The sequence below is a fragment of the Rattus norvegicus genome, chromosome 2 (genome assembly GCF_021556685.1).
Source record: "Rattus norvegicus strain SHRSP/BbbUtx chromosome 2, alternate assembly SHRSP_T2T, whole genome shotgun sequence".
Taxonomy (NCBI): domain Eukaryota; kingdom Metazoa; phylum Chordata; class Mammalia; order Rodentia; family Muridae; genus Rattus; species Rattus norvegicus.
In genome coordinates, this window is record NC_141535.1 from 69703403 (window position 1) to 69730884 (window position 27482).

Consider the following 27482-nt stretch of genomic DNA (forward strand, 5'->3'; position numbering starts at 1 on the left):
ATGTCATGCATAACAAATTTATTAAAAATGCATTCTAACATCAACCATCCATTTTCAACAATGGAAAATCCCCAGGTATTTTGCATCAACCTAAAATCATCAGAAATATTTTTATTGGTTATTTCATTTATTTACATTTCCAAAGTTATTCCCACCCTGAACGTGCCTGATCTCGTCTTCTTGTCTTCTAAAGTTACAATTAAGCTAAAGTTATGAAAGTTACTGTGTGCAAGAGGAAAACTGATTTGTTGTATGTATCGCATGAATAAAGTCTAGGGTTAAATTCACAATTAAAAACAATGTAATTCATGAGAAGTGGTACTATTTGGCAAAAAAATATATTTGGCTTTCCACACCTATACATAAATCAGGGGACTATTGTAGAAACATAATGAAGGTTTAGAACACAAAGTTGGATCAAACTTAGTTTAACCCTGGTTCACTGCACAGAAGATTTGGATTTATTGTGGGAAACAGATATTCAGAGTAGGCTTTAACATTGTGCATTCATAGACTGTGTGTGCATATAACTAGTCAATTTGAAACTCCCAGACTCCCCAACTTCGTGGCAAAGACATGGGATTCAAAAGCTTAGAAATTAGAATGTTTAAGTGTGTTTGTTATTTAAGGGGAATTTATCTATCCTGGGACACTGCAGAAGGAATTGATTTTACCAATACTTTGAAAAATAAATTTGTAAGAGGATTTTAAAAATTTTTGAGTGGATTAATAATCAACCTCCTCTGCGTGCTAGAGCAAACAGCAGGAACTACAGCCAATTACTGGAAAACATAATGACAGATTGAGAAATCGAATGCTTGGCCGTAAGTTCAAGTTGCCAAACTCTAGTTCAAAGGTTTTGTATTTTTATGTTCAGTTTGATTGTTTTTCCCTAAAGATCTCTATATCCATACTGTGACTATACTATACTATAGAACATATCTATACTATACTATACCATATCTATACTATAAAACAAAATTATATTTCTATATAATATATATAATTTATATATATAATTTATATATATATAATTTATATATATATACATATATATATATATATATATATATATATATATATCATGGTTAATGATTCTCCAGAGGTTGATACAGAAGTGGATGTGTGACACCAAAGAGCAACAAAATAAAATGATAACATATGTAATTTTAAGGGAAAATTTATTCCATTTATTTATGTGATTGAATTAGAGATTGAGTAGTCCTAAAGGGCTTCTTGAAGAGTAGAGTCAGACAAACTGAGCATGTTTTCCAAAGCTCAATAAATCTTGTAGTAAGTGAGTAAAACAAATCCTCCATGAATAACATGAGAGCACTAGCTTGAAATCCAGTAGGAGGACCACTTATATATGTCTGCATTCAAAGTATGAAGTCTATAAGATCTGAAACTCTAGGGACAGAGCGGAAAGTACGTATATGCACAGGTATGCATGTGAGCATTCCTCTTTTCTCCCATCACTCTATTAAGACCTGAGCTGTTACTTAGTGTACTGACCCACATGACAACCTAATACTCTTCTTTATATACACCCTCAAATAAGGCCATCCAGATACTGCTCAACCTAGGGATCCATCCCATCTGCTGACACCAATCCCAGGCATTATTGCTGATGTCAAGAAGTGCTTACTGACAGAGGCCTGGTATAGCTGTCCCCTGAGAGGCTTGATAAAGCTGAAACAATATTGATGCAGATATAAACAGCCCACATTGAACTGAGTGCAGGGGCCTCAGTAGGGAAGTTAGGACAAGGACTGTAGGAGCTAAAGGGGGTTTGTGACCTCATAAAAAGAGCAACAATGTGAACTAAACAGACTAACCCCCAATGCTCGAAGGAACTAAGCCACCAAACAAAGAGAACATAGGGGATACCCGTGGCTCCAGCTAGATATGTAGTAGAGGATTGCCTTAAATTCACAAATTACTCTTGTCCATCTATGACACTACGATGTGACACTGTGAGCAGAAGCTTCCCTGGTTTCTTCCGTCCTTCCAAGTAGTTAATTATCTCATGCAAAGTTTGTACCTCCTTCAGTTTCCAAGGTTCGACTTTCCTAGCCCCTTTGAAACTCCATAAATCCCCTTCCCTTCTTATGCCTTTGGTGTCTTTCTGTAATCTATCTCTATAAAATTAAGATATATTTCAATATCTACATTGCGAAATCATGCCATGAACTGTCATCACTCTTTATAACATAAGAAATACTCACTGGTGTAGAATCGAATTAGCTAAGTGAAGAAACTCCTATATCAAATCAGAAATGCTCATCCTTATAAGATTTGTCTCTATTGTCATTCATGGATTTTAAAAACATGTATTATTCTCAAAGAAATAAAGCTAACTTGTTGAATGCAAAGAAGAAAATCCCTACTTCTCCCTTTATATTTGGCAAGTGGAGATCAGGGGGTGGTGGTGCGGGAGGCTGACATAATTCAGTCTGAATCAAAGTTTTGAAAGACACAACTTTCCATGGCATAACACTGAAGCTGAGACATTGGGCCTAAGAATGGAGTTAGTTCAGTGTTGCTGGGGCAAAATAGCAGTGAGTGACTGTGAATCAGGAACTATGGCTTATGACATGCGCCACAGCAGAAATGAAGAGGAAAAGAGTAAGTCTTCTCTTTGCACTCCTGAAACACTGAAACCTATATACATTGAATGGCGCTTGATTCCATTATGTGGGGTGAATTTTTTGTCACTCAAGTTACCATATTAAGTGGTAGTACCTCCTAGAAAGAAGCACACAACTAGATATAATCCAAAAATAGTGGTCTAGTCCATATCTGAGCATGTCTTAACCCAGCCAATGTGACACACAAGATCAACTATCATAGCAACCATTGCTGAATGTCTGTGTCTGTATCTCCACATCAGCCTGTACCTGGCAAACATAGGTATTCCAGTGAAGATGACAGGAAGAAATTCAGGGAAGACATGATAAAATTTTGCCACTATTGACCTTTGCACAAAAGCTTCACTAATGCAAAAGCTCAGATAAACACGTGACAAAATTCTTCTTGTCACTAAGTAGAGGAAAACAAATTAAATCAAACCAAGTTGGAACCATATCTGAAAAGTAATTTTATTTTTTCATTAATTTATTTATTCACTTTACATCTGGATCACTGCTCCCTCCTCCCAGGCTCCCCTCAGAGGCCTCTCCCATGGTCTTCTCTTTAATATGTGAAAATTAAACTTAAGTAGATAATATTGTATTTGTTTTCATGTCTTATGGAGAAACATGTGCCTTTATAAAATGCATTCAAAGACTACATATAACATTTTAAACACTTAAAAAGTACCTTATTCAATATTGTTAAGTGTTTAATTTGTAAAATTTTAATTATTATTACTATTAATTCTATTTTAAACTATGCAATGCTAATGTATAATACCTAAATCTAATATGCTATTTTTATTATTGGTATTTTCCCAGTGGCATGGATTATTATAACTCAGTGAATTAAATTTGTCTGTAACATGCTTGGAATAAAACTCAACTTTCTAAATTTTTACACAGTTCTTCCCTTGGCCTACATTGCACAAGGTATAACTGTAAAAGAGAAAATAGCCACTGAAGAGACTTGAGGGCGTTGCTCAAATATATTTATCTAAGTTGCAATAGAGGATATTACTTGAAAAAAAAAGCATTTTCAGTCAACCTTGGACTAAACAACCTATCACTCAATCAATCACAAAATGATAATCTCAAAATTACAATCCAGACAACTGTGAAAAAATTGTATTTTGATCTTAAACATATATTTTTATATGTGAATTTCATTAACATCTTATCATAGATCAAGAACACAAATAATGAAGCTTTCTTTTGTAAATAAAGAAGGAAAATAAGTATATCATTGAGAAGAGTAACAGATCAGAACCAGGCATCATAAATACATTGTTTGAATATGTATATATGTGCATGTAAATATATGTGCATATGTCGTGGATAATTTATGATTTAAAGTACTTCATTTAGAAAAATTTTGAGCTAGAATAACAGCCAAAGTTTAAAACAGATTAGTTACATGAAAAAAATGTAGACTATTTTTCAGTTCTTTGAGTTTCTGTACAATGTCGTTTTTTCACAATACTCTTCCTAAATTTTTTCAGAACCATGTCCCTTCTCCTCTGCAAAGTGCCCATATATCTTCTTTTATTTTATTCCATCAAATCCAATTTGTGTGACCATGCACTACTGGATTTTTCTCCTCTTTCCCTGCAGCAGGTCTGTCTGGAAGGGACCACATCCTTAAAGTCTAGTCTCATTCTACCACCAGCTATCAACTACAATAGCTCTCCAACTTTAAGGAAGTTCCTGGAACCATGCAGGACATGATATATATGTCCTATTGAGTACTAAATTAAAGTGAAATTCCAGAATTTATTATTTAAAATAATAATAATAATTTATAATAAAACTCCAGATTGATTTTTATCAATTAAAAAACTAAATATACATATTACTTGATATATTCACATATCTTATACTATTTAAATCACAGTAAGTCTATAATCCATAAATATTTCCTATTATTATGCTATAATATTTTGCATGAATATTTAAGGATTAACAAATTTAAGTTGTAATATTGTTTGCTGCAGCAAGTATACCAGAAATTATGATTCCCAATTATAATTCAGTCCCTACTTAACAAACGTTTTACCAATCTCAATCCCCACAAAGTCTGTAAAATCAAACATTCTACTTCAAATTTTCATACAAATATTGTTTTATTCTACAGTGAGTATAATCATAAATTATTCAGTTTCCTTATCTAGATAATTCTTATATGTAATATAACTGAATATCATCTATGCTTATACAAATTATATAATTTAATTACTTTCATAATCATTGGATTGCATTGTGCAACTGTGGCATATTTTTATTAGTTGATAGACAGATTATTTTTACTTTTGACAACTGTTGATGGAGTTTTAATCATTAAAATTGTGGACATATATGTAAAAACTGGTTCCAGTGTTTTTAGAAAATTACCCTTAATGGAGTGGCTCAAATGTATGGTAGCTCTCATTTTCTTTTCTTTTCTTTTTTTATTAAATTATCTGATAAACTTTTTGTAGTTTGTTTTCCAAAATGAGTGTGCAATTATTCTAACATACTCTACTTTTCTTCATATCTCCACTAACAGTTGTTACTATTCACATTTAAAAATGACATTGTACTCAATGAGGTAGCACTTCATTGTACATTTTTAAAAAAAATTGTCCTGAATTCAAATGGCCTATGCTTTGAAAATATAATTAGGTATTTATATATGTTCAAATGAAATATTTATACCTATGCATATTGCTTGTTTTGTTAATCAGCTTACTTATTTGTTGATACTGAGTTTAATAATCTTTACATTAGTGAATTTTCAGCACGCTGCAAAAAGTTTTATCTATATTTATATTTTTATGGGTTGCCTGTGTACTCTGATGAGTGTTTCCTGTTTTATTAAAAAGATTTAAAGTTTCATGCATGTCATTATTTTTGCTCTTTGCCTCTATTTTCAGGCGCTTTAGGAGTCTTATCTCAAAATGTTCCTCATTTTGTAGTTTTGAAATATTTCTGGATGTTTTACTCAGGTATTTTTATATTTTTCTTTTAAGTGCTTAATTTTTTTGAGTAGGCAATATACTTGATTAGAGATATATAGAGATATATGTACCTTTCCATGTATGATAGTTCACTTTCTGCATCCTACCTACTCATTTCAAATGTGTACTCTAAGCAAATCTATTGAAAAGCAGTTGCATATATATTTATGCTTTCGGTTGCAGGCCCTTTACTGTCTTCCACTGATGGCAGTACAATGCAAAGATGATATGATTAATAGAACCTAGTAATATTCGGGAGTAACACTGAGATTTTTAAGTTTACATTAATATTTAACAACATGTTAGATGTGTTTAATGTATTATGATTACTTTCTCCTCACAGACCTGATCTTTGTTTTTATAATAGCTTTGTATAACCTTCACTGACTATTTATTCTTTTATGATTTATAAATATCTACTGTGCCTAGATAGTTTTCATAATGGAAAAATGTTCTCTGAAAATCTTTGGAGGAGAAAAGTTATCGACCATATTAATAAGTTGTGAATTTTTAACCATACAGAAATGGCTGCCCTGGTAAGATGTTCCCATTGGTGTGATGGTAGCATGGGTGCTTTGAAAGTATCTGTTTTCTAAATGTATTTAATGTCTGTTTCACAAGGTAAATGGTATGCTTGACTGTTAATTGAGGCAAAAACTCCCAGTTGGCTAGGTCACAGACCCTAAGGGAAAACTTTGTATCATTATTTTGCAAAATAGAAATAAAAAAAAAACTATACTCTTAAGTTCTTATCTTTGTACTCAGATTAGCTTCCTTTTGCAGTACATCGTAATTAATATAAAGACCCACAACTATTTAAAGCACAGAGATTGAAGTACTGTTTCCTGTTCAAACTCAATAGAGTTTGTGTGTCATACTAATCACCCAAAGACTTAAGAACCATTACAGAAGAGACTTTAGAAAAACTATACTGACCAGATGATGTAGGTGTTATTAGTGAACTAGTACTTTCAAGATATTATAACACTGTTTCACATGTGAACTTACAGCAGACAGTACTGTGTGCATATGATTTACTCAAAATCATAGGAGCTTAAAAACCATGACAAATATAAGAGGGAATCATGAGTACCATCCCATCTAAGAAGCTGTTAGCAAATAATGGTGTTCTAAGAGGCCATGTGTGTGCCACTGAATAGTCCTACATCTATTCAAATACAAGAAGCAATAAATGAATGCAGCAGGTATTTCCAGCTATATGAAATGAATCACACTAAATATACTTATTCAATGTTTAATGTACCATGTTGATATTGTTATAGCAGTCCTAATTTGTCTCCATAATAGTTATTATAAGTGAGTTTTGAATATTTCCTTGTGTGTTGCTTATTAGCATCTCTTCCTTTCAATATGAAGAACTTGCTTTAGTGGTTATAGCTAGACAGATCTTTAGGAGAAATATTGCCTCACCCTCTCTGTGCATAGTGATGCCTATCCCTCATTAATATCTAAGTATTACTTCACAAGGTTGTGTATTGTTCACTGAGGTCTTACTTATTATTCTTGTTCTGTTTTAGCTTGTTCTTTTGATTTAATCTGGTTGGTTCTCTCTCTCCATCTATCTATCTCAATGTGAAAATTATTTGAATAAAACAGAATGGTCAATCTCATACACACACATAAACATGGTGCAGTAGAACAAGAAGAAACAGAGTAAAAGGCTAAATATAAGGTGATGAATGTGGCAAGGCCATTCTCCTAATAAATAAAGATTTCAGGGGATGCATCACTGGGTGAGGAGTAGCCTGGACTTCCATGTTAGGGTGGGGAAGAAAGAAAGAGTAAAGGGACGAGAGACCTTTGGAAGGGAAAAGAGCTTGGGGTACAGGATGTAATAACCCCTAGTTAGATGGCAGATCCGTTGGGATCCACTGCCAGAGGATTTAACTTACAATGGCTTACCAATTACGATGTTAGTTGTTACACCCAGCAATTGCTTTACCTGTTGATTCTGAACTATGATGGTGTGGTGTTTTCCTTCATGTGGCCAGCTACTCAATTGAGTTCTAGAGAAAGGAATAGGGTACCCCAGCCAGTAGAATTTGGATGCATTGGGCTGGCATAGTATTGGCCACGAGAACTTAGGAAACAGGGTGGGGAGTTTTGGGGAACTCCCAGGCAGAAAGTCTGCCAAGGAGAGAATAGCCATGTGGTCTGCTGGTGCTCAGCATAGTGTGGGATGCCCCATTTTAGTATTTCATGCTACAGATGAAGAGAACTGAATCCATTAATGTGCAAATGTTATGAAAGTGCAAATAAAGCTAATTGTTTTTCTAAGTCTAATCTTGTCCCAAAATTTTTGGTTTTGGTAGAATATAAGAAAATATAATATATTCAATAATGAAAGTATACCTTTTTGGAATGTTTATTCAAGCTCATTGTACTTTGAATGTAATTGGAACCCATAGCCAAATGCAGGGGACACTATTAGGAGGTGTGTCCTTGCAGGAAGACATATGGCAATGTGAAGGAAGTCTTTGAAGTCTCACATAAGAATATATGCACTCCACTCTCTTCAACAATTGCATGCTCAAATCATGCATTGGGCACCAAGTCTGCAGGTATATCTGCCACTAGGCTAAATGCCTTGATGATAATGTACAAAATATTTGAAACTGTAAGTCAGCTAAAATTATATATTTTCCTTTATAAGAGTTTCTGTGGCCATATTGTTTCTTCACAGAAAGAAAATCCTAAGTCATAGCTGTATAAATGTTATATAGATTTGGATCTCATTAATTGTTGTACATGAAGCTTTTATAAGTTTATGAGATTGTTTTCAAACAATAGAGTTTATACACAAATATAAAAAGCATAATTTATATATATTATATAATACATAATATTATATATATTCATATATGAAGATTTATTTGAATAGTTATGACCTCTTTGCACCCGCTATTTGTACTATCTGTACATTTGAAAACATTTACATCATTCTTTTTTGAAAAAACTTCCTTTCCCTTTTGAAATTTCAAGGTCATTCATGAAATCCATTATTTAAGTATTTACTCTTTTTATTTTATCATTTTTTATCTGTATTCCAATTGGTGCCTCCCTTCCCAGTACCCACCTTACAGAGTTCTTCACCCTATCCCCTTTTCCTTATGCCTCTGAGAGAATGCTCCGCATCAACCTACCCACCCTCCTCTCCCATCAACCCATCCCCATTTAAGGTTCTCATTATTTGAATTCTTACTCTTTTGTCACTTCTGAGAATGTGTTTTACTGTATGCTCTCTTTGAGCTAAATATCTCTTTCCTTCCCTAAATCAATCTTCCTTCTGATCTCTTCTACACTTTTCAATTTAATTTATTGCATTTTCAAAGATTTATTTTTGACATTTACATCTCTCTTGTTTAAGAAGCCATTCTGTTTTCAGTTTTCAGGGTATCAGTGAATTCCAAGAAAACAACTATTTCAACTTGTCTGTCTGAAAATATTCCCATTCTGGTTGTATTCATTAACTTTATGAGCCAATTTTGATTGTTAGGTGAGGCTATGCCATTGTAAAAAAAAAAAAAAACAACACAAAAAAACCAACAAAAAAAAAAACAAACAAAACAAAACAAAACAATTCTTTGAGTGTAGCATCTTCTTTTTTAAATTTTTTATTAGATATATTTCTTTACTTTCATTTCAAAGATTATTCCCCTTCCCGGTTTTTTGTCCATAAGGCCGCATTCCCTCCCCTCCTCCTCCCCCATACAGGTATTCCCCCTATACATCCCCCTTATCATCTAAAGACTAAATATTTGTTTACAACTTTATAACTGGCTTTATGCCTGCTTTCCAGAATTCCAGGAAGCTTGCTTATTTTTCTCAGCTTGTACTCATTTCCATATTGTTTAACATGATGTCATATGTGCAGGTATGCCCTAAACCCATAAAATTTACCTCCAGATTGAGATTCATTCTTAAGTATGGCTGAAAAAAATTATAATGTGTCATGGTAATATTGGAAATTAGAGGCATCAAGAAATCACTGAAGACCTACTCTCTGTGGAGAGAATAATATAGAAAAATAATATATAAGATATATTACATATACAAAATTATATACCATATGCACACAAAGACATGCTTGTTAGGTTTTATATGGGTAGATAGCATGGAAAGGATGCTCAAAAACTGAAACAGTTGTTTAGCATAAGGGCTCCTTCAAACAAATGGAGTGCTAACTGATATGGTTAAGAGTGGTCAGACAGTTGTTAAGGTCTTCTGAGAAATACTATATCTATTGCCTAGAAATACCAGTGGGGCTTTGCCATCAGTGCTACCATATTGAAGCCCACTTTTGACCTAAGGTTCTAATCTTTTATCAGTGATAATTCTGGACTTTCACTGTAGGCCCCTGTGGGTTCTTCACAGATATCTTTTATTGGGCATCAGATCTCTAACCTGACTCGTAACAACCATTGCACCCTGTTTGTAACTTTTTACTAGGAAATTAATAAGCTGACTTAGTACTCACAGAGTCACATGCTTCTGACGGAATTTCCTCATGTGACCTAACCCTTTTGCAAACCATTCTGGTGTAAGTATCCCAGAGGATCATTGTTACTCACCTAACTTGCCAAGGTAGAGTTGGGCAATTGAACCTCAAGTGTCTTTAGGGGATTAGGTCTGGTGCTGCTTGTATTGAAATGCTAAGTTCTGTACACCAAGATTTGGTCTTCCAAAAATAGTGGTAAACCATGCTCCTCAATTTAAAGCTATTGGTTAAATAAAACTTGTGACAGCCAACTATTGGGGACAATAGAGGGGTGATCTTTGAGTTTCTGGGATGGTAGTTGCAGGTAGCAGCCACATGGATACAAGAAAAGAAGAAAGAATAGACTGAGAGAGGAAGAAGCTGCCATGAGAAGAGATGAACCAAAACATGGCCACAAGAAATAGGATGTATCAATGGACATATGGCTGGGATGTAAGTTAGAATAGCTCTATGACCCTGCTAATCTAGGCTTAGTGTCTATAAATAAATTACTTGGATTTTATGTGAGCTACCTAGAAATATAACTTTTTTTATAAATTTTCATTAGCTTGCATGTTTTCATTATTCCTTATAGTTTATAAGTTACTGTATTTATAAGATTGGAATTTTAATATTTCATCCCTGCTAGATTTGAGACTTAAAGTGTAGACTTTTGAGTTAAGCAAATAAGTATCAAAATAAACATAAAACCCATAAACACAGTCAGCAAAGAGCTAGAACCTCAGTTTTCTAATCATTTTATACTGTTCCCTTATAAAATATCAATTTTGTATGACTTGGGTACTCTAACTAAAGCTTGGCATTATTAGGAAAAACATAAGTGGTTGCATGTTTAAATTAGATTTTGTTGGCATGAACAGACTTTCATAAGCTTAGGAATTCTTAAGTCTATTATTATACTAGTATATTATTATTATTATTATTATTATTATTATTATCATTATTATTATTATTATTTACATTTCAGTCATTGCCCCTGCCTGTCAATCTTTCCTCATCACATTTCTCCTGTCTCTTGCCTCTAAAAGGGTGCTTCTTCCCACTAGACCTCCCTCTTCTCTGGGGCCTAAAGCCTGAATCTGTAAGTCTGAATATATATGTATATGTATATATATGTATATGTATATATATATGTATATATATATTATCTATGTCTGTATATATGTGAGACAAATATAACTAGGGAATGATCCTTCCTTCTCTAATATATTTGAAATGTCTGGTGTCGTTTCCTTAATTTAGGTAAAATAAAGTAACATAAACCATCTTGCAAGCTTAGTGTTATATCTTTAGCCTAATAAAAATATAATTTTTCAATTAGCCCAAATGCTCAAATTACCCTAGATGTACAGAACACATGAAACTCAAGAAGGATGACCAAAATGCGAATACTTCAGTCCTTCTTTAAAAGGGGAACAAGAATGCCCTTGGGAGGGAATAGGGAGGCAAAGTTTAGAACAGAGGCTAAAGAAACACCCATTCAGAGCCTGCCCCACATGTGGCCCATACATATTCAGCCACCAAACTAGATAAGATGGATGAAGCTAAGAAGTGCAGGCTGACAAGGACCAGATGTAGATCTCTCCTGAGAGACACAGCCAGAATAAGGCAAATACATAGGCGAATGCCAGCAGCAAACCACTGAACTGAGAACGGGACCCCCATTGAAGGAATCAGAGAAAGGAGTGGAAGAGCTTGAAGGGTCTTGAGACCCCATATGAACAACAATGCCAACCAACCAGCGCTTCCAGGGACTAAGCCACTACCCAAAGACTGTACATGGACTGACCCTGGGCTCCAACTGCATAGGTAGCAATGAATACCCTAGTAAGAGCACCAGTGGAAGGGGAAGCCCTTGGTCTTGCCAAGACTGAAACCCCAGTGAATGTGATTGTTGAGAAGAGGGCAGTAATGTGGGGAGAATTGGGAGGAGAACAACCATATAGAAGGGGAGGGGGAGGGGTTAGGGGGATGTTGGCCTGGAAACCTGGAAAGGGAATAACAATTGAAATGTAAATAAGAAATACCCAATTTAATGAAGATGGAGAAAAAAAATCTAGTCTTTTAAAACAAGAGTTGAATCCAAGTTAAATAAATGTAATACTGTTCCAAATTAAGATTTTCTATACCAGAATTTTAATTATTAAACTGTTTTACTATATTTTGGTTTAATTTATTTTCTGCTTGGAGTTTGAGAGAGATATTTTTATACCATACCCTCAAAACCCATATAAAAACAAAGTTTACATATTTTAAATAAACATTAAAAAGATAATTATTCTTGAAAGGAAGGATACATTTATTAAGCTAACAGAAGGAAGAGAGTAATATTTAGAGAGCTGAGCAACTGGTATTATATTTAATCATTTTAATTTTATATATTTTATTTTAAATAATTAAATAACATGAGATAAATGATAATCGGTATTGAAATTGGTTTACCTCTTAATTCTTCTCAGGCACATAGTTTGTATTTCGTAGACTTTTTTTTGCATAATTTCCATTTTTTTTCAACAGATCAATCTAGAAATAATGAACTCCGGTGAACACCTGAACATATTCTTTTTGCTTTTTTTTTTTATTAACATGAGTATTTCTTATATACATTTCAAGTGTTATTCCTTTTCCTGGTATCCGGGCAAACATTCCCCTCTCTCCTCCCCTTCCTTATGGGTGTTCCCCTCCCAACCCTCCCTCCATTGCCGCCCTCCCCCCCACAGTCTAGTTCACTGGAGGTTCAGTCTTAGCAGGACCCAGGGCTTCCCCTTCCACTGGTGCTCTTACTAGGATATTCATTGCTACCTATGAGGTCAGAGTCCAGGGTCAGTCCATGTATAGTCTTTAGGTAGTGGCTTAGTCCCTGGAAGCTCTGGTTGCTTGGCATTGTTGTACATATGGGGTCTCGAGCCCATTCAGGCTCTTCCAGTTCTTTCTCTGATTCCTTCAACGGGGGTTCTATTCTCAGTTCAGTGGTTTGCTGCTGGCATTCGCCTCTGTATTTGCTGTATTCTGGCTGTGTCTCTCAGGAGCGATCTACATCCGGCTCCTGTCAGTCTGCATTTCTTTGCTTCGTCCATCTTGTCTAATTGGGTGGCTGTATATCTATGGGCCACATGTGGGGCAGGCTCTGAATGGGTGTTCCTTCAGTCTCTGTTTTAATCTTTGCCTCTCCCTTCCCTGCCAAGGGTATTCTTTTTCCTCATTTAAAGAAGGAGTGAAGCATTCACATTTTGAACATCCGTCTTGAGTTTCGTTTGTTGTAGGGATCTAGGGTAATTCAAGCATTTGCCTAATAGCCACTTATCAATGAGTGCATACCATGTATGTCTTTCTGTGATTGGGTTAGCTCACTCAGGATGATAGTTTCCAGTTCCAACCATTTGGCTACGAATTTCATATATTCATTGTTTTTGATAGCTGAGTAATATTCCATTGTGTAGATGTACCACATTTTCTGTATCCATTCCTCTGTTGAAGGGCATCTGGGTTCTTTCCAGTTTCTGGCTATTATAAATAAGGCTGCGATGAACATAGTGGAGCACGTGTCTCTTTTATATGTTGAGGCATCTTTTGGGTATATGCCCAAGATAGGTATAGCTGCATCCTCAGGCAGCTCAATGTCCAATTTTCTGAGGAACCTCCAGACTGATTTCCAGAATGGTTGTACCAGTCTGCAATCCCACCAAAAATGGAGGAGTGTTCCTCTTTCTCCACATCCTCGCCAGCATCTGCTGTCACCTGAGTTTTTGATCTGAGCCATTGTCACTGGTGTGAGGTGAAATCTCAGGGTTGTTTTGATTTGCCTTTCCCTTATGACTAAAGATGTTGAACATTTCTTTAGGTGTTTCTCAGCCATTCGGCATTCCTCAGCTGTGAATTCTTTGTTTAGCTCTGAACCCCATTTTTTAATAGGGTTATTTGTTTCCCTGCGGTCTAACTTCTTGAGTTCTTTGTATATTTTGGATATAAGGCCTCTATCTGTTGTAGGATTGGTAAAGATCTTTTCCCAATCTGTTGGTTGCCGTTTTGTCCTAACCACAGTGTCCTTTGCCTTACAGAAGCTTTGCAGTTTTATGAGATCCCATTTGTCGATTCTTGATCTTAGAGCGTAAGCCATTGGTGTTTTGTTCTGGAAATTTTTTCCAGTGCCCAAGTGTTCCGGATGCTTCCCTAGTTTTTCTTCTATTAGTTTGAGTGTGTCTGGTTTGATGTGGAGGTCCTTGATCCACTTGGACTTAAGCTTTGTACAGTGTGATAAGCATGGATCAATCTGCATTCTTCTACATGTGGACCTCCAGTTGAAATAGCACCATTTGCTGAAAATGCTATCTTTTTTCCATTGGACGGTTTTGGCTCCTTTGTCAAAAATCAAGTGACCATAGGTGTGTGAATTCATTTATGGGTCTTCAATTCTATTCCATTGGTCTATCTGTCTGTCTCTGTACCAATACCATGCAGTTTTTATCACTATTGCTCTGTAATATTGCTTGAGTTCAGGGATAGTGATTCCCCTTGAAGTCCTTTTATTGTTGAGGATAGCTTTAGCTGTCCTGGGTTTTTTGTTATTCCAGATGAATTTGCAAATTGTTCTGTCTAACTCTTTGAAGAATTGGATTGGTATTTTGATGGGGATTATATTGAATCTGTAGATCGCTTTTGGTAAAATGGCCATTTTTACTATATTAATCCTGCCAATCCATGAGCATGGGAGATCTTTCCATCTTCTGAGGTCTTCTTCAATTTCTTTCCTCAGTGTCTTGAAGTTCTTATTGTACAGATCTTTACTTGCTTGGTTAAAGTCACACCGAGGTACTTTATATTATTTGGGTCTATTATGAAGGGTGTCGTTTCCCTAATTTCTTTCTCGGCTTGTTTCTCTTTTGTATAGAGGAAGGCAACTGATTTATTTGAGTTAATTTTATACCCAGCCACTTTGCTGAAGTTGTTTATCAGCTTTAGCAGTTCTCTGGTGGAACTTTTGGGATCACTTAAATATACTATCATATCATCTGCCAATAGTGATATTTTGACTTCTTCTTTTCCGATCTGTATCCCCTTGATCTCCTTTTGTTGTCTGATTGCTCTGGCGAGAACTTCAAGAACTATATTGAATAAGTAGGGAGAGAGTGGGCAGCCTTGTCTAGTCCCTGATTTTAGTGGGATTGCTTCAAGTTTCTCTCCATTTAGTTTAATGTTAGCAACTGGTTTGCTGTATATGGCTTTTACTATGTTTAGGTATGCGCCTTGAATTCCTATTCTTTCCAGGACTTTTATCATGAAGGGGTTTTGAATTTTGTCAAATGCTTTCTCAGCATCTAATAAAATGATCATGTGGTTTTGTTCTTTCAGTTTGTTTATATAATGGATCACGTTGATGGTTTTCCGTATATTAAACCATCCCTGCATGCCTCTGATGAAGCCTACTTGATCATGGTGGATGATTGTTTTGATGTGCTCTTGAATTCGGTTTGCCAGAATTTTATTGAGTATTTTTGCGTCGATATTCATAAGGGAAATTGGTCTGAAGTTCTCTTTCTTTCTTGTGTCTTTGTGTGGTTTATGTATAAGAGTAATTGTGGCTTCGTAGAAGGTATTCGGTAGTGATCCATCTGTTTCAATTTTGTGGAATAGTTTGGATAATATTGGTATGAGGTCTTCTATGAAGGTTTGATAGAATTCTGCACTAAACCCGTCTGGACCTGGGCTGTTTTTGGTTGGGAGACCTTTAATGACTGCTTCAATTTCCTTAGGAGTTATGGGGTTGTTTAACTGGTTTATCTGTTCCTGATTTAACTTCGGTACCTGGTATCTGTCTAGGAAATTGTCCATTTCCTGTAGATTTTCAAGTTTTGTTGAATATAGGTTTTTATAGTAAGATCTGATGATTTTTTAATTTCCTCTGAATCTGTTGTTATGTCTCCCTTTTCATTTCTGATTTTGTTAATTTGGACACACTCTCTGTGTCCTCACGTTAGTCTGGCTAAGGGTTTATCTATCTTGTTGATTTTCTCAAAGAACCAACTTTTGGTTCTGTTGATTCTTTCTATGGTCCTTTTTGTTTCTACTTGGTTGATTTCAGCTCTGAGTTTGATTATTTCCTGCCTTCTACTCCTCCTGCGTGTATTTGCTTCTTTTTGTTCTAGAGCTTTTAGGTGTGCTGTCAAGCTGCTGACATATGCTCTTTCCTGTTTCTTTCTGCAGGCACTCAGCGCTATGAATTTTCCTCTTAGCACAGCTTTCATTGTGTCCCATAAGTTTGGGTATGTTGTACCTTCATTTTCATTAAATTCTAAAAAGTTTTTAATTTCTTTCTTTATTTCTTCCTTGACCAGGTTATCATTGAGTAGAGCATTGTTCAATTTCCAAGTATATGTGGGCATTCTTCCTTGATTTTTATTGAAGACCAGTTTTAGGCTGTGGTGGTCCGATAGCACGAATGGGATTATTTCTATCTTTCTGTACCTGTTGAGGCCCGTTTTTTGACAAATTATATGGTCAATTTTGGAGAAAGTACCATGAGGAGCTGAGAAGAAGGTATATCCTTTTGCTTTAGGATAGAATGTTCTATAAATATCCGTTAAGTCCATTTGGCTCATGACTTCTCTTAGTCTGTCCACATCTCTGTTTAATTTCTGTTTCCATGATCTGTCCATTGATGAGAGTGGGGTGTTGAAATCTCCCACTATTATTGTGTGAGGTGCAATGTGTGTTTTGAGCTTTAGTAAGGTTTCTTTTACGTATGTAGGTGCCCTTCTATTTGGGGCATAGATATTTAGGTTTGAGAGTTCATCTTGGTGGATTTTTCCTTTGATGAATATGAAGTGTCTTTCCTTATCTTTTTTGATGAATTTTAGTTGAAAATTGATTTTATTTGATATTAGAATGGCTACTCCAGCTTGCTTCTTCTGACCATTTGCTTGGAAAGTTGTTTTCCAGCCTTTCCCTCTGAGGTAATGTCTGTCTTTGTCTCTGAGTTGTGTTTCCTGTAGGCAGCAGAGTGCAGGGTCCTCGTTGCGTATCCAGTTTGTTAATCTATGTCTTTTTATTGGGGAATTGAGGCCATTGATGTTGAGGGATATTAAGGAATAGTGATTATTGCTTCCCGTTATATTCATATTTGGATGTGAGGTTATGTTTGTGTGCTTTCATTCTCTTTGTTTTGTTGCCAAGACGATTAGTTTCTTGCTACTTCTAGGCTATAGCTTGCCTCCTTATGTTGGGCTTTACCATTTATTATCCTTTGTAGTGCTGGATTTGTAGAAAGATATTGTGTAAATTTGGTTTTGTCATGGAATATCTTGGTATCTCCATCTATGTTAATTGAGAGTTTTGCAGGATACAATAACCTGGGCTGGCATTTGTGTTCTCTTAGGGTCTGTATGACATCAGTCCAGGATCTTCTGGCCTTGATATTTTCTGGCAAGAATTCTGGTGTGATTCTGATAGGTCTGCCTTTATATGTTACTTGACCTTTTTCCCTTACTGCTTTTAATATTCTTTCTTTATTTTGTGCGTTTGGTGTTTTGACAATTATGTGACAGGAGGTGTTTCTTTTCTGGTCCAATCTATTTGGAGTTCTGTAGGCTTCTTGTATGTCTATGGGTATCTCTTTTTTTAGGTTAGGGAAGTTTTCTTCTATGATTTTGTTGAAGATATTTACTGGTCCTTTGAGCTGGGAGTCTTCACTCTCTTCTATACCTATTATCCTTAGGTTTGATCTTCTCATTGAGTCCTGGATTTCCTGTATGTTTTGGACCAGTAGCTTTTTCCACTTTACATTATCTTTGACAGTTGAGTCAATGATTTATATGGAATCTTCTGCTCCTGAGATTCTCTCTTCCATCTCTTGTATTCTGTTGGTGAAGCTTGTATCTACAGCTTTTGTTTCTTCTTTTGTTTCTCTATATCCAGGGTTGTTTCCATGTGTTCTCTCTTGATTGCTTCTATTTCCATTTTTAATTCCTTCAACTGTTTGATTGTGTTTTCCTGGAATTCTTTCAGGGATTTTTGTGTCTCCTCTCTATGGGCTTCTACTTGTTTATTTATGTTTTCCTGGAATTCTTTCAGGGATTTTTGCGATTCCTTTCTGTAGGCTTCTACTTGTTTATTAATGTTTTCCTGTGTTTCTCTAAGGGAGTTCTTCATGTCTTTCTTGAAGTCCTCCAGCATCATGATCAAATATGATTTTGAAACTAGATCTTGCTTTTCTGGTGTATTTGCATATTCCATGTTTGTTTTGGTGGGAGAATTGGTCTCTGATGATGCCATGTAGTCTTGGTTTCTGTTGCTTGGGTTCCTGTGCTTGCATCTCGCCATCAGATTATCTCTAGTGTTACTTTGTTCTGCTATTTCTGACAGTGGCTAGACTGTCCTATAAGCCTGTGCGTCAGGAGTGCTGTAGACCTGTTTTCCTCTCTTTCAGTCAGTTATGGGGACAGAGTGTTCTGCTTTTGGGCGTGTAGTTTTTCCTCTCTACAGGTCTTCAGCTGTTCCTGTGGTCCTGTGTCTTGAGTTCACCAGGCAGGTCACTTGCAGCAGAAAAGTTGGTCTTACCTCTGGTCCTGAGGCTCAAGTTCGCTCGCGGGGTGCTGCCCTCGGGCTCTCTGTGGAGGCAGCAACCAGGAAAATCTGCGTCGCCCTTTCCGGGAGCTTCAGTGCATCAGGGTTCCAGATGGCCTTTGGTGTTTTCCTCTGGTGTCCGAGATGTATGTGCAGAGAGCAGTCTCTTCTGGCTTCCCAGGCTTGTCTGCCTCTCTGAAGGTTTAGCTCTCCCTACCATGGGATTTGGGTGCAGAGAACTGTTTATCCGGTCTGTTTCCTTCAGGTTCCAGCGGTGTCTCAAGCAGGGGTCCTGCCGCTCCTGTGCCCTCCCCCACGGGAGCCCAGAGGCCTTATACAGTTTCCTCTTGGGCCAGGGATGTGGGCAGGGGTGGGCAGTGTTGGTGGTCTCTTCCACTCTGCAGCCTCAGGAGTGCCCACCTGACCAGGTGGTGAGGTCTCTCTCCCACGGGGTCTGGGAGCAGAGAGCTGCTGCAGGCCGGGATCCGCGGGTGTGGGGCTTCCCAAATTCCCTTTTTGTAATCACCAAGTAGTTACCTGACCCAGGACAAGTGCTTTGGAAGAATCATTTAAACAGACATCCTTAGTTCTGGTGCAGACAAGCCAAATCCCATTTCTCTTAGGTATTGAAATTTTTTTTTTTTTGTCTTCCCACCCCTAGTATTCTATTTCTGGGTAGAAGTTTCCCTGAGTTGAGTTATTTACCCTACCAAAGAGTTCCTTTAAAACAAACTTGGAAAATTACAGAGAAACATAATTTAAAATTCAATAAGTAAACAGATTGTAGGTTTCAGAGGTCCTTCAAATTGACAAAATACATAATGGTACCCTTCCCATAAATACATAGCTTAAGTTCTGCTGAGGAAACAGTTATATTGCTGATATTTTTAGAAGTAATTCTTTAGCCAGGGTTCAAAAATAGATGTGTCATTATCCACAAATGGGGTGGGTATTCAGTGATTCTGCCATCATTGAATTTTCTATACTTCTGCAATTAATCCCTCAAACACATTCCTTTAAGTAACCACACTAAGTTTATTCTTTATTATGTTTGAATTTGACAGAATTGTTACATAGATCTATGCTTGACTTCCTATCTGGGTTGACCATTTGTCCCCAGGAATAATGTCACGCATCTATCACTGCATAATTTCACATGGTTCTGAGGAAATTATCATGCAGTTGACAGACTTAAGTACCTATGCCATGTTAGTAGCAGAAATCATGAAATATCAATGTTATATCTCCATCCCATAGTTTAAGTCAATCAAATACTGGGGTAAGACAGACCCACACTGGTATGGGTTCATGGCTTAAGAGAACTGCAGTCACCCTTACAGGATTCTGACTTAATTTGAAGTCTGATCATTTATTATTTAGTGTGTCATTTCATTAAATAAAAACAAGGTATAATGGTGTCACACAAGGGTAACCTACTGCTTTCAAGGTAGTTTACTATGTGGATATATATTTGAACTGGGTGGACTCCGGAGATATTGTTACTAACGAATCATAGTTGAGTACCATATGGCAATATCTTTTTTAGACAAAAATCATCATGTGATTTGATGTGTGTCTATGCAGCTTACTCAGTTGCATCAATTTCAAAGATGAAAATATGACAATTAGTTTCTAGGATAAATACACAAAACCTGCCAATAGAGAAATAATCTGCCAGGAAAACTCTCCTGCCTAAGCCTACAACCCACAGGTAGGACCTGAATTTTTCTCCGTTGAATATCCTAAAAGAGACAAGCTAATAGTGCAAAGGGCAAATGAGCTGCAGTGTAGCCTAGGGCAGGACACTGTAGGGCTCCATCAACACCCAGTTGGCAAGAGGAGAGCATAAGAGAAATAAAGACTAGATGGCATCATTAGAACCCAGTTCTTCCACCACAGCAAATACTGGATATTTCAACACACCAGAAAAGCAAGATTTGGATTTAAAATCACATTTCATGGTGATGATAGAGGACTTTAAGAAGGACATAAATACTTCCATTAAGGTAATACAGGAAAGCATAAGTAAACAAGTAGAAGCCCTTAAAGATGAAACACAAAATTCCCTTAAAGATTTACAGGAAAACACAACCAAACAGATGAAGCAAGGGAACAAAATGATCCAGGATCTAAAAATGGAAATATAAACATTAAAGAAAGCACAAAGGGAGAAAACCCTAGAGGTAGAAAATCTAGGAAAGTGATCAGGAGTCATAGAAAAAAACACCACCAACAGAATACAAGAGATAGAAAAGAAAATCTCCGGGGCAGAAGATACCATAGAAAACAATGACACCATAGTCAAAGAAAATGCAAAAGCAAATAGCTCCTAACACAAAACATCCAGGAAATCCAGGACAGGATGAGAAGTCCAAAGTTAAGGATAATAGGTATAAAAGAGAGTGAAGACTCCCAACTTCAATGGCCAGTAATTGTCGCTTCTGTCTCCATCCCACAGAAAGGAGCGACACCATGACGTTCTTCTCAAAGCAGTTTATTCAGGAACCTTTCTTTCTGCATGCAAGCAGCAATCTCTTTTTTCTCTTTTCTCCTCTCCCTCCAGCCTCCGAACACACTCCCTTATATCCTCCCTCAACTCTGCCTCCTCAGTCCAGACTGCATAATCTCAGTTCATAGGTCCACATCACATGGCCTGATCTTGTGTCATGGTGTGCCTGCGCAGCTCTCACAATGGACGTGGCTAGTTTCAGGTGTTTGAGGAAGTCAGGTGCTAGTCATAAGACTTAGCTGCAGTCCCGAGTGCCATCTTGGGACTGCCGCCACACCCGCTCCCCACAAGTAATTATCTTCAAAAAATTATATAAGAAACTTCCCTAACATAAAGAAAGAGATGCCCATGAACATACAAGAAGCCGACAGAACTCCAAGCAGATTGGAACAGAAAAGAAATTCCTCCCTTCAAATAATAGTCAAAACACCAAATTACAAAACAGGGAAAGAATATTAAAAGCAGTAAGGGAAAAAGGTCAAGTAATATATGAAGGCAGACCAATCAATCACAATTAGAGGAGACTTCTCAACAGAGATTATGAAAGCTAGAAGATCATACAGACCCTAAGAGAACACAAATGCCAGTCCAGGCTACTATATCCAGCAAAACTCAATTAACATAGATGGAGAAGCCAAGATATTCCATGACAAAACCAAATTTACACAATATCTTTTGACAAGTCCATCCTTACAAAGGATAATAGAAAACTCCAACACAAGGAGGGAAACTACACTCTAGTAAAAACAAGAAAGTAATCTTTTGGCAAAACACTCAAAAGAAGACTGCCACACAAACATAATTCCACCTCTAATAACAAAAATAACAGGAAACAATTACTATTCCTTAATATCTCTTAACATCAATAGACTTGATACCCCAATTAAAAGTCATAGACGAACAGACTGGATACAAAACAGGACCCGGCATTTTGCTACATACAGGAAATGCACCTCTGTGACAAAGAGAGACACTACATAAGAGTAAAATTTTGGGAACATTTTTCCAAGCAAATGGTCCCAGGAAGCAAGCTGGAGTTGCTATTCTAATATCGAATAAAATCGACTTTGAACCAAAAGTTATTAAAGAAAATATTCATTGTTATCACAGGAAAACCTACCAAGGTGAACTTTCAATTCTGAACATCTACGCTCCTAATACGAGGGCACTTACATTCTAAAAAGAAACTATACTAAAGCTCAAAGCACACATTGCACCTCACACAATAATAATAGTAGACTTCAACACACCACTCTCATAAATGGACAGATTATGGAAACAGAAACTTAACAGAGATAGAGTAAACATAACAGAAGTTATTAAACAAATGGATTTAAGACACATCTATAGAACATTTCATCCTAAAACAATATAACTTTTTCTAAGCATCTTATTGTATATTCTCAAAAATTGACCATATAATCTGTTACAAAACTGGCCTCAATACATACAAGGAGATTGAAACAGTCCCATGCATCCTATCATATCACCATGAACTAAGACAGGTCTTCAAAAACAACAAAGCAACTGAAAGCTCCCACACACATGAAAGCTGAACAAGGTTCTATTCTATGACAACATGGTCAAGCAAGAAATAAAGAAAGAAATTAAAGACTTTTTAGAACTGAATGAAAATAAAGGCACAACATACCTAATCTTATGGGATACAATGATAGCAGTGCCAACAGGAAAATTCATACCTCTGAGTGCCTCCAAAAAGAAACTGAAGAGATCATATACTAACTGTTTGACAGCACACCTAAAAGCTCTAGAACAAAAAGATGTAAAGACAGACAAGAGAAATAGACTGCAGCGAAAAATCAAACTCAGAGCTGAAAATAACAAAGTAGAAACAAAAAGAACAATACAAAGAATTAACAAAATCAGGACTTAGTTCTTTAAGAAAATCATGATAGATAAACGCTTAGCCAGACTAACCAGAGGGCACAGAGACAGTATACAACTTAACAAAGTCAGAAATAAAAAGAGAGACACAACAACAGAAACTGAGGAAATTCAAAAAATTCTCAGATGCTACTGTAGAAGTCTATACTCAAAAAAACTGGAAAATCTGAAGGAAATTGACATTTTTCTAGGCAGAAACCAGGCACCAAATTTAAATTAGGATCAAACAAACCATCTAAACAGTTCCATAACCAGTAAAGAAATAGAAACAGTTATTAAAATTTTCCCAACCCCCCCAAAAAAATCCCAGAACCAAATGCATTGATTGGAGAAATCTATCAGACCTTCAAAGAAGGTCTAATACCAATACTGTCCAAACTATTCCACAAAATAGAAACAGAAGGAACACTACCCAATTTATTATTTGAAGCCACAATTATGCTTATACCTAATTCACACAAGACTCTACTAAAAGAACTTCAGACCAATTTCCCTCATGAATATCAATATAAAAATACTCAATAAAATTATCGCAAACTGAAACCAAGAACACAAAAGAATGATCATCCACCATGATCAAGTAGGCTTCATCCCAGTTATGCATGGATGCTTCAGTATATGGAAATCTGTCAACGCAATCCATTATAAAAACAAAGTAAAGGAAAAAAATACATGTTCATTTCCTTACATTCTGAGAAAGCAGTTGACAAAATCCAACACCTCTTGATGATAAAACTCTTGAAAAGGTCAGGACTTCAAGGGATAGACATAACATAGTAAAAGCAATATACAGTAAACCATTAGCCAACATCAAACTAAAAGGAGAGAAACTTGAAACAACACCACTAAAATTAGGGACTAGACAAGGCTGCCCATTCCCTCTCTATATATTCAATATAGTATTCAAATTCTTAGCAATTAGATAACAAAAGGAGGTCAAAGGGATAAAAATTGGAAAGGAAGAAGTCAAAATATTACTGTTTGCAGATGATAAGATAATATACTTTAGAGACCTCCAAAATTCCCACAGAGAACTCCCACAACTGTTAAACAACTTCAGCATTGTGGCTGGATATAAAATTAACTCAAAGAAATTAGTAGCCTTCCCCTACTCAAAGGATAATTAGGCTGAGAAAGAAATTAGGGAAACAACACCCTTCACAATAGTCGGAAATAATATAAAACTCTAACAAACAAGTGAAATATCTGTATTACCAGAACTTCAAGTCTCTGAAGAAAGAAATCAAAGAAGATCTCAGAAGACAGAAAGATATCTAATGCTCATGGATTGGCAGGATTAGTTCAGTAAAATGGCCATCTTGCTGAAAACGATCTATGGATTCAATGCAATCCCCAACCATATTCCATCTCAATTCTTAATAGAGTTAGAAAGAGCAATTTGCAAATTTATTTGGAAAAGCCAAAACCCCAGGACAGCAAAAACTATTCTCAACAATAAAAGGACCCCTGATTGAATCACCATTCCTGACCTCAAGCCGTGTTACAGAGCAATAGTGATAAGAACTGTATGGATAGGTGCAGAGACAGTCAGGTAGATCAGTGGAATAGAATTGAAGACCCAGAAATGAACACACATACCTATGGTCACTTGATTTTTGACAAAGGAGCTAAAACTCTTCAGTGGAAGAAATACAGCATTTCTAACCCTTGGTACTGGTTCACCTGGAGTTCAGCATGTAGAAAATGCAAATTGACCCATTCCAATCTCCTTGTACAAAGCTCAAGTCCAACTTGATCAAAGACCTCCACATAAAACCAGATGCACTAAACCTAATAGAAGAGAAAATAGGGAAGAACCTGGAACATTTCCTAACAAAACACCAGTTGCTTATGCTCTAAGATCAAGAATTGAAAAATGGGACCTCATAAAATTGCAAGACTTCTGTAAGGCAAAGGACACAGTCGATAGGACAAAATGGCAAAAAAGAGATTGGGAAAGGTCTTTATCAGTCCTATGTCTGATAGAGTGCTAATATCTAATGTATACGAAGAGCACAAGAAGTTAGACTCCAGAGAATCTAATAATTATATTAAAAATAGGGTACAGTGCTAAACAAAGAATTCTCAACTGGGGAATACAAAATGGCTAAGAAGCACCTAAAGAAATGTTCAACATCCTTAGGCATCAGGGAAATGCAAATCAAAACAACCTGAGTTACCACCTCATATCAGTCAGAATGGTTAAGATCAAAATCTGAGGTGACAGTACATTCTGGTGAGGATGTGCAGAAATAGGAAACCTCCTCCATTATTGGTAGGATTGCAAGCTGGTACAACCAGTCTGGAAATCAGGGTGGAGTTTCCTCAGAAAATTGGATATAGTACTAGCTGAGGACCCAGCTATACCACTACTTGATGTACACCAAAAGATGCTCCAACATATAACAAGGGCACATGCTCCCTTATGTTTATAGCAGCTTTATATATAATAGCCAGAAGCTGGAAAGAGCCAAGATTTCTTCCAAAAGAAGAATGGATACAGAAAATGTGGTACAACTACCAATGGTGTACTACTTAGCTATTAAAATCAATGACTACATGAAATTCTTAGGCAAATGGATAGAACTAGAAAATATTATCCTGAGTGAGGTAACCCAGTCACAAAAGAACACACATAGCATGCACAAACTGATAAGTAGATATTAGCCCAAAAGCTTGGAAAACCTAAGAAAAAATTCAGAGATCATATGAAGCACAAGAAAAAGGAAGACCAAAATGTTGATGCTTTATTCCTTCTTAGAAGGGAGAGCAAAATACTCACAGGAGGAAATACAGGGCCAAATAGTTGAACGGAGACTGAGGAAAAGGTCATCTAGAGACTGCCCTACATTGGAATCCATCCCATATGCTTCCACCACACCCAGTCACTATTGCTGATGCTAAGTAGTGTTTGTTGACTAAAGCCATATATGGGTGTCTCCTGTGAGGATCTGTCAGAGCCCTACTGATGCAGATGAGGAGGTTTGCAAGTAACCACTGGACTGAACGAGGAGACCCCAATGGAGGAGATAGAGAAAAGACTGAAGGAACCGAAGGTGTTTTTTAACACCATAGGAAGAACAACAATATGAACCAACCAGACCCTACCAGATCTCCCAATAACAAAACCACCATCCAATGAGTACACCTGGAGGGATCCATGACTCCAGCAATATATGTAGCAGAGAATACCATTATCCAGTATCAATAAGATAACCCCTTGGTCCTATGAAGGCTCGTTTCCTCAATGTAGGAGAATGCCAGTGCATTGAGGTGGATGTGGGTAGGTAGGAGTGGGAGCATCCTCAGGTAGAGGGTGGAGGGGTTATGGGAAAGGGGGGGGGTTTGGAGTACATTTGAAATGTAAATATATAACATATCCAATAAAAATAAAATTAAAAATATTTTTAAAAGTATGTTTAATGCACTCAATAACTTCTCACATTAATTTTTCTCTGTATGTAGTTTTGTCCTTTCTAAAAGTAAATAAAAGGGACCAAAGTACATACAAAACTGTGATTTCTCAGGTTAAACTTTCTGTGATGGTTCATTTTAATTGTCATTCTGTATAATTAACAACTTGATACAATCTAGACTTTTAACAATCTAGATTCACCTAGAATAAATTATCAGTATGAGACATTTAAAATAAGAACTGATTTGAACATATCTGTAGGGAAACTCTTTTTTTTTATTTTTTTTTCTTAACTTGAGTATTTCTTATATACATTTCGAGTGTTATTCCCTTTCCCGGTTTCCGGGCAAACATCCCCCTCCCCCCTCCCCTCCTTTATGGGTGTTCCCCTCCCCATCCTCCCCCCCTTGCCGCCCTCCCCCAACAATCTAGTTCACTGGGGGTTCAGTCTTAGCAAGACCCAGGGCTTCCCCTTCCACTGGTGCTCTTACTAGGATATTCATTGCTACCTGTGAGGTCAGAGTCCAGGGTCAGTCCATGTATAGTCTTTAGGTAGTGGCTTAGTCCCTGGAAGCTCTGGTTGCTTGGCATTGTTGGTCATATGGGGTCTCGAACCCCTTCAAGCTTTCCAGTTCTTTCTCTGATTCTGTAGGGAAACTCTTAATGATGTTCATTTGTAGAGGGAAGACTACACCATAGTCAGTGGCATTATTGTCTAAGCAGATTGTCCTGGAATGTATAAGAGTGAAGAAATCAGCTGAACCTTAGTAAGCAAACATTAATTTACTACTTTCTGCTCAAGAAAATGGATATATATGTGAACAGTTCTTTTAGACTGCTGTTCTGTGAATCACCTACTGTGATAGACTATAACCTGAAATTGTGAGATAAAACAAGGTTTTGTCCACTTAGGTTTTTGTTTTGTTTTTCTTTTTTTTTTTTTTTA

The 27482-nt window shown here is 36.5% G+C and overlaps 1 protein-coding gene across 1 annotated transcript in view; it reads left to right on the forward strand.

Moving 5' to 3' along the window:
* Positions 1–2525: 2525 nt before the first annotated feature.
* LOC120100997 (protein crumbs homolog 3-like) overlaps positions 2526–27482 on the forward strand; it is a 123588-nt gene continuing 98631 nt past the window's right edge. The window contains 1 exon segment of the mRNA XM_087640479.1: positions 2526–2628. Within this exon segment, the coding sequence (XP_087496605.1) occupies positions 2526–2628 (103 nt within the window).